This window comes from Biomphalaria glabrata, chromosome 3 (assembly GCF_947242115.1).
Source record: "Biomphalaria glabrata chromosome 3, xgBioGlab47.1, whole genome shotgun sequence".
Lineage (NCBI taxonomy): Eukaryota > Metazoa > Mollusca > Gastropoda > Planorbidae > Biomphalaria > Biomphalaria glabrata.
The window spans coordinates 19183909-19203399 of record NC_074713.1 but is presented as its reverse complement, the minus strand read 5'-3'; the positions used below and the strand labels follow the sequence as shown (position 1 = coordinate 19203399).

At 36.2% G+C, this 19491-nt stretch overlaps 1 protein-coding gene across 1 annotated transcript; it reads right to left on the bottom strand.

Moving 5' to 3' along the window:
- Positions 1-542: 542 nt before the first annotated feature.
- Positions 543-18103, bottom strand: LOC106056988 (1,25-dihydroxyvitamin D(3) 24-hydroxylase, mitochondrial-like). Its single transcript, XM_013213973.2, has 9 exons — positions 17574-18103; positions 14401-14623; positions 9183-9364; positions 7623-7821; positions 6174-6348; positions 5625-5791; positions 4548-4629; positions 2742-2948; positions 543-773 (listed from the first exon to the last, which is right to left on the bottom strand). Exons 1-9 carry the CDS (start codon positions 17770-17772, stop codon positions 657-659), a joined length of 1551 nt encoding a protein of 516 aa, XP_013069427.2. The 5' UTR covers positions 17773-18103; the 3' UTR covers positions 543-656.
- Between the last annotated feature and the right edge of the window lie 1388 nt (positions 18104-19491).

The following is a 19491-nucleotide window of genomic DNA, read 5'->3' as shown; positions in this document are numbered from 1 at the left end:
CACCATGTAGTATTGAGTTTTATCATACTTAAACTAACTCACCATTTCAGTGAATTTACTATATTATATCTTGTTTAGGTGGCGCGGTGGCTGAGCGATAAACCGCTTTGCTTCCAAACAGGGGTCTGGGGATAGAATCGTGGTGAAGACTGGGATTTATTTCGGGATCTTCGGGCGCCTCTTAGTTCACCCAGCTTTATGGGTACCTGACATACGCTGGGGAAAAGTAAAGGCGATCGGTTGTTGTGCTGGCCACATGACACCCTTATGGGCCACAGAAACAAATGAATTTTGCATCATCTGCCCTATAGACCACAAGGTCTGAAAGGGGAACTATAATTTACTATATCTAGCTTTCATTATCAGTACTTTATTTCTGTTTCTCTATATATCCGCATTGAAGTTGAAAACTCTGTAAAGTTATAGTTTTGTTCTTAGAAAAGGAAGTTATTATTATTAAATTTCCATTCATACTATTATGTACAAATTGTAAGACAAAATAAAGATTATTATTATTATCATTATTATTATTATTATTTTATTTATTATTATTATTATTATGCAGTTCAAAAAAAATTGGTTACGGCTTAAAACATTTACATGAAGTAAAAACACATTTGTACAATAAAAAAAAGATTTGCAGAAGATAACTACATCTATCTGACGCCAGTAAATTTAAATCCAATAGGACTCTGGGCCTGGATAAAAGGCTTGTAGATAAAACTTCCATTCACTGAATCCTGATGGATGCGAACATCTAGGCGTTGTAAAATCTATTTAGATAAAATAACACAAGAATGATTTTAAAAATAATTTTGAAAAGTACTCTCTCATTTAATATAAATATTTATATGGGTAAACTTATAACATTAAAGTCTTTTTTTAACACCACGAAAAATGTAGTGCTTTTCAACTAGTGATCAAGCGTGTGATCGTCGTTTAGGTAGTCAATTAATTATTGGAAATTAATTATTTTGTTTGATATTGAATAAGGGAAACAACTTCTATATTATAGAGACATAAAGATTTTTTTCCCCTTGATAAGTGTTGTTTTTTTTAAGCATCCTCTGTACTATGCTTGTTAGTGAGTGATGTCCTGTTTCAATGATCAATATTTCATTGAAAATGAAAGCAGTGCATGTGAAGTATTAAAAGTGACATTCGGTTTTGTTTTAAAAGAAGTTTATTCAAGTTTATTTGAAGTTTAAATTAAGAATATAATACGCCTTAGCCGGTTTTAGATAATTGTATGGAGCTGCATATCATCGATCGAGTATCAACAATCTTTCGCTGCAGCAAGCAACAGGATTAACCTTGCAGCACTTGGTCATTTATTTATCAAAGTAGAGACTTAATTTCTGGAACAGTTCTTCCCTAATCTTTTTATCTTCTCTTTTGATCACTGCCTCAGCAGCATTAGAGACAAGAGGCTGCAGCTCAATCTCCGTCCATACCAACAGCTGACCGAATAATCCAATAAGAGCTAGATCAACATGTCGACGCCTCTTGTTAAGAATAGTTATATGAACTACACACATTTTCTGAAAGAGATAGAAAAGGGGGGCGGGAGATAAAGAGATGAGATAGAAAGAGAGGTATGAGGAGAGATATGGAGGGAAAAGAGAGGGAGAGGGAGAAAGAGAGAGGAGGGAGGGAGGAAGAGCGAAAAAAGATGCAAAGAGAGAGAATGGGGGCGGAGAAAGGAAGAGAGAAAACAAACGTGGACAATTGAAGAAAAGACATAAAAGAGAAAGAGAGACATAAAAGAGAAAGAGAGACAGCGAGATGGAAAAGAGCACAAAAGAGATAAAGAGAGAGAGAGTAAAAGAGTAAGGAGGGAAACAAGCAAAAGAGGGAGAAAGAAAGAAAGAGAGAAAGAGAGAAAGAGAGAAAGAGAGACAGAAAGAAAGAGAGACAGAAAGAAAGACAGAGAGAAAGAAAGAAAGAAAGAAAGAAAGAAAGAGAAAAAGAGAGAAAGAACGAAAGAAAGAAAGAGAGAAAGAGAGAAAGAAAGAAAGAAAGAGAGACAGAGAGAAAGAAAGAAAGAGAGAAAGAAAGAAAGAAAAAAGAGAGAAAGAGAGAAAGAAAGAAAGAAAGAAAGAAAGAAAGAAAGAAAGAGAGAAAGAAAGAAAGAAAGAAAGAAAGAAAAAAAAAAGAAAGTGAGACAGAAAGAAAGAAAGAAAGAAAGAAAGAGTGAAAGAGAGAAAGAAAGAAAGAGAGACAGAAAGAAAGAAAGAAAGTAAGAAAGAAAGAAAAAGAAAAGGAAAGGAAAGAAAGAGAGACAGACAGAAAGAAAGAAAGAAAGAGAGACAGACAGAAAGAAAGAAAGAAAGAAAGAGAGAAAAAAAGAAAGAAAGAGAGAAAGAAAGAAAGAAAGAAAGAAAAAAAGAAAGAGAGACAGAAAGAAAGAAAGAAAGAGAGAGAGAAAGAAAGAACGAGAGAAAGAGAGAATGAAAGAAAGAAAGAAAGAAAGAAAGAAAGAAAGAGAGAAAAAAAGAAAGAAAGAGAGAAAGAAAGAAAGAACATGTGAAAGAAAGAAAGAAAGAAAGAAAGAGGAAAGAAAGAAAGAGAGAAATAAATAAATAAAGAAAGAAAGACAGAAAGAAAGAAAGAAAGAACATGTGAAAGAAAGAAAGAAAGAGGAAAGAAAGAAAGAGAAAGAAAGAAAGAGAGAAAAAAAAAGAAAGTGAGAAAGAAAGAAAGGGAAGAAAAACATTATCACTTCCTGCTTCTCAACTCACCTTGACCGCAGCTAAGTAAAGTAACTGCATTGCAAAACGTTGACCAATACAGTTTCTGGGGCCATAGCTAAACGGCAGGACAATCATACTATGAGCTGGATCTCTTAGCGTCTTGTCGTCTGACCTCAGCCATCTCTCGGGAAGATATTGATCGGGGTTCTCAAAATGTGTCCTTGTAGCTCTTTGACCAAACATAAATATAGAAACCTGGACACACAAAGAAGTTTGATTTCATTCATAGTTTTCAGTGGATGATAACCTTAAAATAATCTGATATAATAAGACTATAAGATTAGCCTTGTACACATTAAAAAATAAGCCACATTTAATCAGGTCTTCTGAGTATAAGTGCTGGTATTTCTAGTTCGACTCGTATGTCGACATTGGAAATCAAGATTTGTTGAGATAATCTAGTAACATTTCCTGAGACTTCGCTAGAAAGTCTTTTAGGGTGGGGCTGAATTATGTACCACCCCAGCCCTTACCACATAACACACACAACCACACCTTTTACCACACACACACATACACACGTAACCATTTTTATATACTTAACATATTACTTTTAAAAACAAGTTTGCTAATACATAATTCTTGTAGAGAAAAAACAGATTAAGCCTATTATATACATCTGGAATATACCAACATTTATAAGTTGCAAATGAAAACATGATAAAATAAAATAGTTTGATCTTGACTAAAACCTTACATTTGCAGACTAACTGTTTCACATTATATAAATCTGTTCAATATGTCTATATTGTAAGGGGAAGGTATGGCGAGAATGAATGTTAGTTTAATATTTTTGTATGATTATTACATCCCCTTGTTATGAATGCAAAGTGTTGCATGTATTATGAACTGAATGATTTAGTCTTCGTTGAATGTGCGAGAGAGTGTGTTAAGTTAGTGAGGTCCTGTTCCCGGTCCAGGAAGGTTGGACGTTTACTTCCTGGACTGGTGTTTGTTGATTAATATTAATATTTATTGTGCATTATTTGAGCTATATTGGATATTAAAATATCATTGTTATATTCTATGAGATCTGGAGTTTGAGTCGATGTGTATTGAAGTATAATTGTTCTTAGTTGTAATATTTAAGAATTGAAGAATTGAAGAATCAAGTAATATTTGTTTGTATAAGTGAAACCCCAAGTGAGCCACAGGAACCAAGTCAAGAAACACAACAACCCAAGACAAGTAGAACCAAAGCTTATAATTTGAACTCTGACATATATCAAATGTGATACTAATTCTGCTTTTTTATTCTTGCGATATTTGACTTTTGTGTGTGTTTTGCTTCTGTTTGTTTATCCCCGACACACACACACACACACACATTTCATACGAAAACAAAACTATTTCAAATTTATTCTTGTAATGCCCTTTAGTAAACCAAAAGTGTTTTTATTTAGTTTTTTATCGTAAATGTTTCCGAAATGTTTTGGTAAAGTTTTTGTTCTTTTGTGCGCCTTCCTAGTTCCTAATTAGGTCACTCCTAGTTTCCAATGTACATTAGTAAAGTAAAGTTCTCCTAGGGACCTTGCGATCTATGGGGCAGATCATGTGAAGGTCATCTTAGTATATAGCCCACGGTTGATGAGCGTGTCATGTGGCAAACACAAAGACCAACCACCTTTACTTTTGCCTAACTAATGTCAGGTACCCATTAGAGCTGGGTGGACTCAGAGGCGCCCTAAAGATCCCGAAAGTAAAAATCCAAATCTTCACCAAGATTCGAACCCAGGCCCCAAGGTTCGCAAGTCAAGCGTTTTACCGCTTTAAGAAATTTAAAGAAAGACTTACACCTGCTGGAACGTGATAGCCTCCCAGGACTACATCCACAGGTAGAATTCTAAAACTGGTCACTGCTGATGGAAAGGATAACCTACAAAGAAATAACACAAAAAAATTAAAAGTCCCTTTGTTAATACTCTCGTGGTTATTCAATACTCTACGAATGGTACTTAAAAAAGAATTTCAATCTTCTCAGTTATTTAATGTAAGATTGTTCATAAAGCTTCGGCTCGGTCATATATACATGTACCATGCAAAGGACGAACATATTACCAAAGTCAAACTCTTTTGGGCATTAGAAAAACTAGTAACACCCAGCTTCAATATGAGGATGTAATCAAACGGGACCTATAAGAATCTAATATCAATGTTGACTGCTGGGGTGGCATAGCCTTGGGACCACACGATGTTTGAAGTAGCTAATGATGAGGACAGCCATGCACAATAGGAAGCATTTACCTTGGTTCTCAACAAGAAACACGAGTCACACGAAAACTGTCTGGTTCTTCAAACACACAAGCAAGCGCCACGTTTTCTTGGCTTGTAGATTGACGGAAGAGCTTCTTCAGAGCAGAGTTTTTTCAGACCGAGGAAAGCGCTCTCACTCTTATTCTGCCAAGAGGCACGCACGTTCTGACAACCGGAAGGAGATACGAGCTCGGTGTCGAAGTTAGTTTCGGTGTGGAGATTATTTGATATTATTGGTATGTTATAATTTGGTACACAAAATGAAAGCATTGATTCCTTCTATAGCTCGCTGCTTTTTTTTCTAGGTATACTAATATAATGTTTGTTTCAATTTAAAGCGGTGACCTGTAAAGGGGACTAATTCAGCTTATACCACCAGCCAAGTACAATTACTTTCCTTTGTTTGAGATATAAAACAAAATAATTAAATACCAATAGTTAATTAACTAATTGGTTAATTTACATTTATTTATTGATTCAGTAGTATTATCTTGTCTCTGCATTGCTGCTCAGAAGTCACGTGATTGTGCGCCTTTCCCAGAACCCATTTAATGCTATAGAAGTATATGAAAACACAATGACAATGTATGTACATATGTAGGTCTATAGCTATTCTACCTGAAAGATTCTTTGAGGGCGGCTTTCAAATAAGGCATCTGTGACAAAGCTTTGGTGGTCAGTGGGTCATCTTGTCCCATGCAGTTCAGAATTTCTTTTCTCAAAATATTCTGTTTGTCAGGATTCTTCGCTAAGTTGTAGAGAAAGACTGGAATATATTTAGATGTCTGTAGAAGAGGGTTTGTCTTTATTAATGTCACTTTTTTTTTCATGACAGGTTTAAGAATTATAATTTCATAACTGTCTCTTGGTATCCTAGCCCTATAATGATCCATTAATTATAAAGTTATTTCTGATGCAGCATATCCTGAACCTTACTTCAATAATGGAATAGTATTAAACTTAAATTAGTAGCTTTACTTAAATAATGGAATAGTATTAAACTTAAATTAGTAGCTTTACTTAAATAATTGAATAGTATTAAACTTAAATTAGTTGTTGTTTTTTTTTTCCATAAGCTTACATAATGATTGCAAGAATCTACACATTTATAACAATCCAAAGTCTAGGTTGAAATACTTAGCTGTGAAAGTACTGATAGCTTCTTACCGATTCAGTCCCTCCAAAATAAAGGGAGATCATAACATTAGACACATTCTCAATGGTTAAGTTTGTCTCAGAAAGTAAAGAGAATAACAAGTTGGAGTGATCTTCCTTGAATTGGCCAGAAGTTTTCATCTGCTCAAACTTCACTTTCTCTTGTGTTATGCGAGAAATGGCCATTCTGGGGTACACGATTGTAATTAATGCATTTTACATTTTCTAATAATCTATATGTTGCGGCCAAAGCCCGAAGTAGGCCTTTTCGCGAACTGGACACTCATTTTGCGATCTGGCCATTATCACTTCACAGTGACCGGCCATTGTGTCACTTAGTCCGAGACCAATCGTTAAGAAGGCATGAACATTGACCTGCAACGTTACAACCTGTGGGCAGCTTAGACAGACAGCTCGTCGCCAAGTCACAGGTCTGTACGACGTGGCTACTAGCTATTGGTCTAATCTGCCCAAATGTTGTGACGTTTCAAGTTAGTGTTGAGGCCTTCTATAACAAATGGTCTCGCTTGGTCGGCCATTTCGCGATTTGACCAGCCAGTTTGCACCGCCAAAGTTAGCATCAAGTGGTTATAAGCATGTTTTGTCGTATACATCTTTGTACATATTAATGAAAATCACTTGATATAGGAACGAAATTGAACGAATCTTTTAAATTACATTATTATAGAAAATGAACAATTTCTATCACTACTTTATACAACAAGATAAACTTTCATAAAACTTTGAATGACTCAGCAGATTGTGATTTTTAAATCTGCATTGATTAGTTGAGCACTTGGTAGTGTAATTGTACGGGTGTAGCCTTGGTCGCCAATCAGGGATTGTGGATATGTAAAAGTAAAAAACTATAGCTTTTATATAGCGCTACTTCCATGCTTATAGTATGCTCAGAGCACTATGGTCCAATCTCATTTGTGGACCAGTGGGAGGAAGGGGTATCTGGGATAAAACTTTTCCGTGCTGCTTTTAGGCGCTTAGTAAACACAACTCTGCTGGAGTCGGTTGTCAAACCTCGAGCCCCTTCATAGGTAGCCAAGCCAAGTTCAATCGTACTTAGCCTCTCGACCATGCTTCCCACATGATTTTTGATTAATTGATTAATATAATTATGTCAGCTTCATTAAACAGCCATTATTGTAACTTTTTTGATAATTGCAGGATTACCTACCTTTACTCACACGATCGATGGTACGTAACTTTTGGCGCAGCCGTTTTGGCGCTAGAAGTTCTGACGATAATTTAAAATTCCCAGCATTTCGCGAAATGACTGGCAAATGTAGAATAAACACTTTTAATTTAAAGTACATTGGGTATTGGCCACATGCCACGGCCATTTCGCGAAACAGGGCCACGCTTTGAGTTTTGGTCGTAACATATGTATATGAAATAAATATTCAGAAATGACGCCATTAACCCCTTAATCGTGACCTACTGACAAACCTTCTGACTACATTCTGGGCTGCTTCGTATTTCAGGTACGTTGAATTACGAAACCATCTGTGCGCAATTGACTTTCCGAATAGTGCTTTTTGAATCATGCTCATTACTGTCTCTGAGAGCTTCAGAAATTCTAGAGCCTCTTTATCTGGATTCTCTTCTAGCAAGCCGAGTCTTTTGTTGAACACAACCACAGCAAGACCTAGTGGAAAAATCGAGTTTTTTTTTTCTAAATGTAAAAAGAAAAAGATGTCTTTTTGTTGTTGTTGTTTTGTATCTTATAATATTTGAAAAGTAACAAGTTTATTATAATTTATTCCTATGTATTAGCCAGGCGGGAACTTTGAAATGTTGAGGCATTTAACTAAATGATAATGGAGGCCTCTTTGAAAGCCCTTAGCGTCTCTCTGCTGTATCTAAGAGGTTTGAGTGTGCTGACATCCCCTGTGGCGGGGTCCAGGTAGATCCTCGGCAGAGGGGACGATTTCTTGCATTTTTAACTATTCAGACAGAAGAACAACATTTACTAATGATTTTCGTAAAATAGCACGCCCTATCCTGGATGCCCTGTAAGATTGCAAACTTTTCACACCTCTAAATCTATGCCTGCTTTCAAAATTTTTCAAATATCACATAAAAGGAAGAACCAAGGAAGATAACGAAATAAAACGACGCATCGCAAGGCACAACCAATGGAAGAAAATCAACGAGTTATCATTGTTTCAGAACTAAAAGTACAGATGTTTGTATTATTCCTACATACATGTAATTTTTGGGGGGAGTAAATAATCACTTTAATTGTTGAATGACAGCTAATTTACAGACACCACTGGGGCAAGAATGGTTAAAAGAAAAAAATATTTTTAATAAAGTACGATTGTAACATGACTAGATTATCATTCTGATAAGTCTAACATATGCAGTCATGACATGGGAACATTTCAAAGTGTAAAAGTAAATAAAGTTCCCCTTTTAGACCTTGTGGTCTATAGGGCAGATGATGTAAAGATCATCTGTTTCTGTGGCTAACAGTTAACGAGGGTGTCATGTGGCCAGCACAACGATCAACATCATTTACTTTTCCCCAACTAGTGTCAGGTACCCATTAAGGCTGGCTGGACTCAGAGGCGCCCGAAGATCCCGAAGTTTAAAATCCCAGTCTTCACCAGGAGTCGAACCCTGGACCAACAGTTCGGAAGCCACCGCGCCTCCTAATACAAAGTGTATGAATGTATATTTAATAAATTGTAAAGTGTTTGTAAAGTGTTTTGCATGTTCCTTCAGAGTTGAAGATAATTACTTCCTAGTCCAAACCTCCCGCAGGACGGCGGGGGATGGGAGCGGGCGGGGTTTGAACCCTGGACCATCGATAAATCTGAACGACAGTCCAGCGCGCAAACCGCACGACCAGGCAGCCATCCTACAGGAATAACATGCCACAAAGAGCCAAAAGGTAAAGTCATTTTTCTTCGGTAGTATTGATGAAACAAAATCGACTTGTTATGCTTCATTAAATATGTCAAGACCTAATGAGACTAAGCTCCATTTTATATTTCCACTTACTTTCTGCAGAAAAGCGAAAGAAAAGTTTCTGAACTTCTTCCGGTGATAAATTTTGGGTGGCCAGAATTTGGACAAGATCATCAGCCACCTGGTTGTGTTGTTGTAGATAATGAGCAGCCGAATCAACTTTCATGAGTCGCTTGTTGATTGGTGACCTCAACGCATGCCATCCTTCACCTTGACTGTAGGTTTAAGAGATTGGAGATGCAGTTCTACTTAAGTATGGTCTAAACATTTAACATTTTACAACTGCACTGCTGAATGTTCTTAAGTTTTTACATGTTTGTGTCTTTTCAATTAAAAATAAAAACAGAGGGTGTACAATTTAGAACAAGACTTAATGTCACATGTATGAGTTAATCACATGCACAATTTATCTCTATCACAATTTATCTCTATCACAATCAATATTTGGCAATAAATTTCGCCCCAAAAATTGTCCGCGATAAATTTTAAACAACGCCATTTAACATTGAGATTTGTGGGAAATATAAGGACATTAAAATAGTGTAAGCTGTATTAATTCTGATTTAAACTTAATTACATTTTTATTACATGATTTATTTCAAAAGACCTTCCGAAGGTCCTCCGCACCTGCTATGCAATGAGATGTGTAAAAGGTAAATGACCACTTAGTTTTTATAGTTAACAATCTACTTAGTTTTTATAGTGAACAAACTACTTAGTTTTTATAGTGAACAAACTACTTAGTTTTTATCCTATACTCTTAAGCGAGTAATTCTTGTATGTATGTATGTATGTATATATATTTATATATATATAAATTTTATTTCAAAAACGGCTCTAACGATTTTCTTTAAAATTTCAAGGTATGTGCATATTAGTGAGAAAAAAATTCTCAACTCATTGGCCACATCAAGAAAACTCGAGGTCGACCGTTATATCGGTTTGAAAATGCCTCATTATCGAAAAATTAATTTTGGCTAGAATGTTTTATGAATGAAAATTTTCCATGACGTAAACGGGAAAAACGCTGTTTACGTCACTAGGCTTATCGCAGTACACTAAAATATTTCTTTGCAAACAAGAACGAGTTTTAAAGAATCAATAGACCTAATTAAACATTTGCGCACCATCTTACTGTAGATTGATTTATTATAGAACTATGAAAGAAAAGTAATGAAATTAAATGTGCCGATGTATGATTAGTTATTTTGTGTTTTAAGTGCTTAATAAGTTGTTTACTCTTTAATTGTGTAGAGTGGTGTAGATACCTTTTACATTGTTGTTTATTTTGCTGGTGACCTCCAGCTGTCTCGTTCTGTGCTATCTTCTATGTCAGCTAAGGCAAGTTGGCGCCTAAACTGGTCTTTTAAGCGTTACGGTTTTACGTCGACCACTTTTTAGCTCACCAAAAAAGACTGCCTTTGGCATACATTCGTCTGAGATTCGTCTCCCATACAGGATACTGCTCTGTCCTGCGTAACTGTCGGACTTAAAGAATTCCATCTATACAAAGGACGCGGATACACATTTGAGACCAAACTAAAATCTGCTGCCGAGGACAGACGCAGACGCTAAAAGAAAATCTTAATCGATCACCGCGGACAATGGTTATGCTTGCCCTGTCTGTGGCAAAATATGTAGGTCACAGCTGGGGCTGCGTACCCACGGGAAACACTGCAATCCTCGTTGATTTTCGGACTCGAAGACAAGCCTTATTATTATTTTGCTGGTGAGTTATTACTATGTGTTCATGCTTCGGTGTCTACTGTCCTGTACCAAAACAAAGGAAATGGTCATAACACAGCTTCTCTGCGCCTTACTTGCTCACACTAAGCATGATATCCATCTAGCGGTCAACGAGTTTGCGTACGCTGCAGCCTCTTTTGATTTAATTATAAACCTCGGTAAAAAGCTTGGAGTTAGGGCGTGTTGACGGAAGGCCCAGGAGAGATCTGAATGGAGAGATCTGTAAAAGCAGGCCATATCCCTCCACGGTCTGTAGCACCACAGGGATGGATGGATGGATGACAAAAGCCGGTATGAACTTCTTATAGTCCGACAGTCAGGCTGGGCAGGGTACGTATCCCGTATGGGGGACGAACATATTTTTCGGCGTAACAGAGGTGCCCCACGGAAACGTTTCTTTAGAAAACTAATGCAATGATTTAAGTCTATTAAGAAAAAATTTGCCATTTTACTTTGTCACAAAGTGCCTGTTTTACCCTATAACGTAGAGATTTGCGTCACTTGATGTTTCGTACTAAAGCCATAATGAATATATACTAATTCCATAATTAAATGTCTGAACGTTACCATCTGAGAAGTAACACTGCAAAGACTTTCTTCCAAGCCAATAATAGTAGGCCTACAATAGATTAACGCAAATGATGGATTGTAAAACTATAAGACGGATGTGAGATGTGGTTGGTCTAGACTATAGGAGGACTTAAGAGACTTTATATTTAATCGCCATGTGGAATTACATTTAGAAATAACAGAACAACTCTTCAGATTAGTAGTCTTTATCTGATCGTTCATTTTCGTAATTACAACAATAGCCCAATAGTTTTACGCGAAAGAAGCAATGTAAAACCTTAAGACGTGAGCTGTGGTTTTCTATAGGCCTACTGTTGGGGGGACTTTCTATTCAAATCGCCATGTACAATTACATTGAGAACTGACAGAACGAAAAAGCAACTCTTTGGATTGAGTCTTTACCCGATCGTTCATTTTCGTAATTACAACAATATTCCCAAAATTACTTCGGGTATATATCCTTCCTTCACAAATTATTCATCCGATATTAGTGAACAAACTACTTAGTTGATCAGGAAACATGAAAAGGACCAAGACGCCTGTATGTAATCGCTCAATGAACTCTATATCTTGTGTCTGTTCTATGTTTCTGTTAGTGTTGTCTTCATATGAGATGAGAGTCCTTGTCACCACAGCCAATTTCCATATGGATCAATAAAGCAGTCTTAGTCTTAGTCTCTTAGTCTTAGTCTCTTAGTCTTAGTCTCTTAGTCTTAGTCTCTTAGTCTTAGTCTCTTAGTCTTAGTCTCTTAGTCTTAGTCTCTTAGTCTTAGTCTCTTAGTCTTAGTCTCTTAGTCTTAGTTTCTTAGTCTTAGTCTCTTAGTCTTAGTCTCTTAGTCTTAGTTTCTTAGTCTTAGTCTCTTAGTCTTAGTTTCTTAGTCTTAGTCTCTTAGTCTTAGTCTCTTAGTCTTAGTCTCTTAGTCTTAGTCTCTTAGTCTTAGTTTCTTAGTCTTAGTTTCTTAGTCTTAGTTTCTTAGTCTTAGTCTCTTAGTCTTAGTTTCTTAGTCTTAGTCTCTTAGTCTTAGTCTCTTAGTCTTAGTCTATTAGTCTTAGTTTCTTAGTCTTAGTCTCTTAGTCTTAGTCTCTTAGTCTTAGTCTCTTAGTCTTAGTCTCTTAGTCTTAGTTTCTTAGTCTTAGTTTCTTAGTCTTAGTATCTTAGTCTTAGTCTCTTAGTCTTAGTCTCTTAGTCTTAGTCTCTTAGTCTTAGTCTCTTAGTTTTAGTTTCTTAGTCTTAGTTTCTTAGTCTTAGTCTCTTAGTCTTAGTCTCTTAGTCTTAGTCTCTTAGTCTTAGTCTCTTAGTCTTAGTCTCTTAGTCTCTTAGTCTTAGTCTCTTAGTCTTAGTCTCTTAGTCTTAGTCTCTTAGTCTTAGTCTCTTAGTCTTAGTCTCTTAGTCTTAGTCTCTTAGTCTCTTAGTCTTAGTCTCTTAGTCTTAGTCTCTTAGTCTTAGTCTCTTAGTCTTAGTCTCTTAGTCTTAGTCTCTTAGTCTTAGTCTCTTAGTCTTAGTCTCTTAGTCTTAGTCTCTTAGTCTTAGTCTCTTAGTCTTAGTCTCTTAGTCTTAGTCTCTTAGTCTTAGTTTCTTATAGTTAACATACTTTTGCTTCTCATACATTTAATGTATCTGTATGGCGGCAACCAGTTCAAACTTTTTTGGTTACTTTTTAAAAAAAATATTTCGCCACTCGAACTAGAGAGGAAGCATTGCCTTAAGATAAAACGAAGTCGTTATTCTACTGTTTGGACCCCGCCTTCTTCGACATTGTATAAAAACATGCTACGTTTCGTGGAGATTGTTCCAATTGAGTTTCAGTCGTAGATTTTGTATTCCTTTAGAAGATATACTAATTTTAGTAAATTAACTTAAAGACAAGACATTATTCTGCAGTTTGATTATTATAGTCTGTGTTATTTTTTAAAAAGAGATTCATTGAATCTTATAAAAATAAACAAACCCAAACCTTAGCCGAATAATGATGAAAAATTGTTGAATTTTGTTCATATGTCGAAACACAAATATAAATGTAGCACCCAGAGGCCCCTATAGAACTCAGGTGCCCTGGTAAAGTAGACAAAGAAGCACCCAGAGGCCACTATAGAACTCAGGTGCCCTGGTAAACTAGACAAAGAAGCACCCAGAGGCCCCTATAGAACTCAGGTGCCCCGGTAAACTAGACAAAGAAGCACACAGAGGCCCCTATAGAACTCAGGTGCCCTGCTGAACTAGACAAAGAAGCACCCAGAGGCCACTATAGAACTCAGGTGCCCCGGTAAACTAGACAAAGAAGCACCCAGAGGCCCCTATAGAACTCAGGTGCCCTGCTGAACTAGACAAAGAAGCACCCATAAACCCTTAGACCTTAGGTACCCTCCATTAAGTTGAACAAGAAAAAAAACAAAAAAAAAATCCTTTAAAAAAACAACAACAAAGGTAATATTAAGCGTAATTGTATCAATTAGTTTGGGCCTATCATGCAATTAAATTCGTAATTGATCTAGACTAACAATAAAAATGTATTTATAAAAATAAATTTAAAAAAAAGGGAACGATTTGAATTCAAACTTGTAAGCTAAAGTCTTCTCAGGCTTCTCAAGCCAACGCGGTAACCACTCTGCTAGCGAAGAGTCTATGCACAAGAAAGTCTGATCTCTTGCTTTCTATTTCACGTTTGTGTTTACTAAGCCTGAGACGAGGTGTCTAATATAAAGGGAACTAATTCACCACTTCAGTTAAATACTATTTCATTCCCTTGTTTGAGATACCAAACAAAATAATTTATTACCAATAGTTATTTAACTTTTTTTTTAAATTGATTCTTGTGCTGTAAGGTAAAGTAAATAATTCAGCCAAATAGGGTGTCGGAATATTTACGTCCACAAACTTTTGGCCAGACAGTCACGCAGGCAGAGTGATTTGATATAAGATTTGTAAAAATCTTACAGTTGTGACAGGCCTGGTTCCACGTTGTTTCTCTTGTTGTAGGCGGTAATGAGATCGAAGCTTGTTCGTTTCGGGTACATCCCTTCATTTCTGTACACTGTCTCGAAGTCTTTGGGGTCACACACCACAACAACTTGAGATCCAAGTCGTAGTTTGACCACTGGTCCATATTTGTCGTGCATGTGGTTCAGAAAGTTGTGTAGAGTCTCTGGAGTAAATCTCGCTGTTGAAGTATAACAAAAAATATATAAGGGTTCGAAAAGACTTTTCTGCAGGGAACAGTACCAGGAAACAGAAGGAAAGGAAGACAGCGCAAGCGATGTAGGACAAAACTAAAGAATGAACAGGCTTGTCTATGGGAGAGACTCTAATCCTGATATAAGATAGAAAAGAATGGAGACAGATGGTTGTCAAATCATAGGTGGTATCACGAATGTCTAAAAAACTAAGGGCCAAGGGAAAGTAATTATTAATTTGATTGATTTTTAAAAAGTTGTTGCCTTCGAGTCCAAAGATTTAGCATGAATAGAGAGTATCTGGATACGAAACCCAGTTTCGACCTACATTTTTTTTGCCACTTTAACTTAACGCAGCTGTTGTCTGCTAAGATCTAGATCTGAATGTCATGGTGTCATATTATGCGCTATTGGGTATTAATATTATATGGGTCATACGAGCTTATAGCAATTACAAGCAGCTGTTCTGTTTGACAAATAAAGTTTAATGTTAGACAGATAAACAGAACATCCAGGCGGAATATCCAGCAATGGATAAATGGAAAGCTGGCATTAAAGAAATAAAATTTAAAGAAATAAGAAGAAAAATAAAGAGAACAATGTAAATCATTTTTAGCGGCTTCGAAAAGGGAAAAGCAGCTATTAGTTTTGTGTTGTCTGTCTGCCCGTCTGTCATTGAGTCAAAAATTAGAAACACAAAAAGTATTTAAAAAAATATGGAACTTCTGATATCATGATATATTACAATGTTTCAATTGCTAGAGACACGATTTGGTGTTCGATCTGTGTGTCATCAATAAGAGATCAAGAATCTAGACCTAGATTTAGACCTAGATCTATATAGACTACATCTAGACACTATAATCTAGTCCTAGATTTAGACCTAGATCTATATAGACTACATCTAGACACTATAATCTATTCAACTGCATCTCTCCAGCAGAGAATCCTGAATTTAACTCTTTTACTTTGAAACTATCTATAACTTTGTATAAACTATATGCTCATCAACAAACTGAAAACAACATTAAAATAGTCTAGTAAATTAGGTCGTTTGATAGAAATTTCAAATTGACAATAAGGCCTGTCGTCAAGTTCGAAGATTAATGAGCAATGCAATGCAATGCCCCAGTGGCGACCTACATATTTTGCCACAATCATAGCATCCATAACCATTGTCTGCCGGTGGTTGGCTTAGATTTTTCGTTTCGCCGTCTACGCCTGACCTAGGCAGCGGGTTTTCTTTTGTGGCTTTGGACAATAAAGTCATACAAACAAGCTAGAAGCTAGAGGAAACCATGGCTACGTGGCAGAGAGGTTAGAAACGCTTGATTACTCAGTGGGCGCGAGTTCGAATCCTGTACTGTTTTTTTTTAAATTGCTTTCGTAAAGACATCACGGAAACCTTCTCCCAGATACCCCCCGCCTACTTATCCTCTAAAGAGATTGGGCCATAACCCCCCACTTTCTTTGTCATCTTGTTTTATTTGTAGTTAATTTTGTTTTCGTCCTGTTTTGTTTGTGTCCATATTCGTTCAGCTTTAAAAAAAACGCAGATTAAAAAAAAAAATAGGAAAAACATCTTCAGACTACATCCCTGGCCTAATAATTCAAAACATCTTCAGACTACATCCCTGGCCTAATAATTCAAAACTGTTCACAAACAAATTATAAAAACACTTTTTTTTTTTAAACCTACTAATCAACAGAGAGAACAGTTATCAAGTACATTAAGAGAAAACTAAAGGAAACAAACAAATAAGTGGAGATGAATATAATGAACAACATTTGAAAATAAAAGGGAACTATTGGTAGATGCGGAACAGAATAGATAAGAAACAATGTCAAGGACGCCATGTTGAGAAATCACTGTTAGTCTACTACGTTACAAATGTACTCAGTGCAAGAAGCAGTACAACATGCTACGGTACTCACAAGAAAGAAAAAATATTGTATGCTTTTGAAACTATATAGTTTCTCAATACTTGGTTCTCTAATTCAGAAACTATATTCTTGAAAACAAGCAAAATATAAAGGCAGTGAAAAAAATATCTAACAACCATTTATCTCAATATTGTAGAAGTTTTTTCCCTTTTTCTATATAAAAAAAAATATGGGATTGCGGTGGCTGAGTGGTTAAGCGCTTGGATTTTGAACTTGTGTTCCTGGGATCGAATCTCGTTGAAGACTGCGATTTGGAATCTCTGGATTTTAAGGGTGCTTCTAAGTCAACCCAACTCTAATGGGTACCTGACTTAAGTTGGGGAAAGTAAAGGCGGTTAGTCGGTTAGTCGTTGTGCTAGCCACATGACACCCAACTCTAATGGGTACCTGACTTAAGTTGGGGAAAGTAAAGGCGGTTAGTCGTTGTGCTAGCCACATGACACCCAACTCTAATGGGTACCTGACTTAAGTTGGGGAAAGTAAAGGCGGTTAGTCGTTGTGCTAGCCACATGACACCCAACTCTAATGGGTACCTGACTTAAGTTGGGGAAAGTCAAGGCGGTTAGTCGTTGTGCTAGCCACATGACACCCAACTCTAATGGGTACCTGACTTAAGTTGGGGAATGTCAAGGCGGTTAGTCGTTGTGCTAGCCACATGACACCCTGCTAGTTAACCGTTGGCCAGTGAAACATATGACCTTAACATCATCTGCCCTATAGATCGCAAGGTCTGAAAGGGGAACTTTACTAATTAATTAACTTTACTTTCACTTTACTAATTAATTGACTAATTGTTTAATTTATGTTTTCATTGATTCGTGTTTTGGTACAATAAATAATTGAATAAAGGTTCAATTTGATCCAAGAATGGCTGTGAGAGATATAACGTGTTTTACCAGACAGACAGACAGACAGACAGACTGTGAGTTGATACAAGATTTGTAATAATATACCATGAGTTCATTCAATGCAGTACATAAGTGAAGTACTTACTAAAAGGTTTGTAGTTTAGCAACGATCCAATCAGTGGCCATTGGTGTAGTCCCCCTGGACCTGGAATGGACTCAAAGGGCTTGACTTCAAGCTGTTCTGTTGATGACATGCGGCTCATAGTGGACAAAGCGCGAACTGTCCAGACAGGAGTGACCATTCTTTCCAGACAAATCTGAACTACAAGATTTAATCTTATCATTGCTAAACTGTTGTTGTTGTTCTTTTTTTCCAATAAAACTCTCAGTGAACACCACAAGATAATTAGCTGTATGGAATCTAAAACAGTCTTTTAAAAGTCCAATATTGAAAGTCTTTTGTTTCAGAACATTTTGTTTTCACATTTTTAAAAGCTCACAATTGCCACAACAAAACATAACGAGAAGGTTTTGGAAGTTTTTATTTTTTTTTGTGTAAACACTTTCCAAACACTATTTCAACATAAACTTTACACTCTAAACTTGGGTGCAGTGGTGTCCATTCATGTAGATCTAACTATCTTGAAATAACCGCTATAGCTGAGAACGAGAGAGAGAGAGAGGGAGAGGGAGACTATATACAGAAATAGCCCCGAGTACTTGGCCCTACTTTGTCTCACTGGAAACGATTTTAAAATTAGTTCCAACAAAATTCGGTACCAAGTAGTCAAAGTGGGTTTGTGGCACCTTACATAATATGTGACTGTCTATAATATAGTCTATATGCATGGGATTGAGCGTTTGGGTGCACTTATTTGGCCAGAGTTGACAAAGTTAGTATATTTCCCTTAATTTTGGTGTTTTTTTTTCCCTTTCCTCTTTAACATTGTCATCGGTAAATCTATTTGTCCAAATGAATTCAATGCCGAGGACAAAAAAAAACAATTTTATCAAATTTTTGTTGATCAATTTGGTTTTATTGTTAACAATGAAGGCTAGTTGTTGTTGTTGTTTTTAATTGGTTTTGTATAACGAAACATTTCGGTGCGCTATGGTCCAAACTCCTTTTGTAGAGATACCTTAAATACCCTCTACCTGAGAAATGGGTTTATTGTGAGAACGCTTCCGTGATGTCATTGGGCGCTCAGAATTTGAACTCAAGGCCCTATCATAGTTAGCCAAGCGGCTTTTACACCAATCAGCCGCACACCCCAGGTTTGATCTACTAAGTTTGTATTAGTGTGTGTTTTCTTTTGTTATTTAACAAGAGTTGATGTTGCTTTCTAGAAGTCGGTCTATAGTCATTCTGAATTAATTTCAAAATGTAGTTATTAAGAATGAAGTAAAAGAACAATTCTCAATATCTCTCTCTCTCTCTCTCTCTCTCTCTCTCTAGCTCTGTCTGTCTGTCTATCTGATAATAACATTTGTTTTCGAGTCAGAAGATTAATGAAGAATACAGTACTGTCTATCTATCTATCTATTTATCTATCTATCTATCTATCTATCTATCTATCTATCTATCTATCTATCTATCTATCTATCTATCTATCTATCTATCTATCTATCTATCTATCTATCCAGCTATCTATCTATCTATCTATCTATCTATCTATCTATCTATCTTTATTTCTTTCTTTCTTTCTATCTGTCTATTTCCCTTTCCACAGTGTGTTTTAAAGAAATGGGAAAGAATACAACAAAATCTCGTTTTTTCGAACTTCTCGTAAACTCTCGTCATGCGTGTAACCATACCAATGAATATTAAAAAAAAACATTTTAAAAAAAAACCTCGAATGTTCTAAGTAAACCAGTTCGATATAACCAAAGGACAGCTCATTAACTAGTACTCATATATTAGAAACATGAGATCGAAACATCGACCCAGCCTTCTGCACTTAAAAAAACCCCAGATCGTTATAAAATTTTTTAGAATAAAAAATCTTTGACCCCTTAAGCACTTGCCTTTCTACGAAATATTGAGACAAGTTGAAAAAAAAACA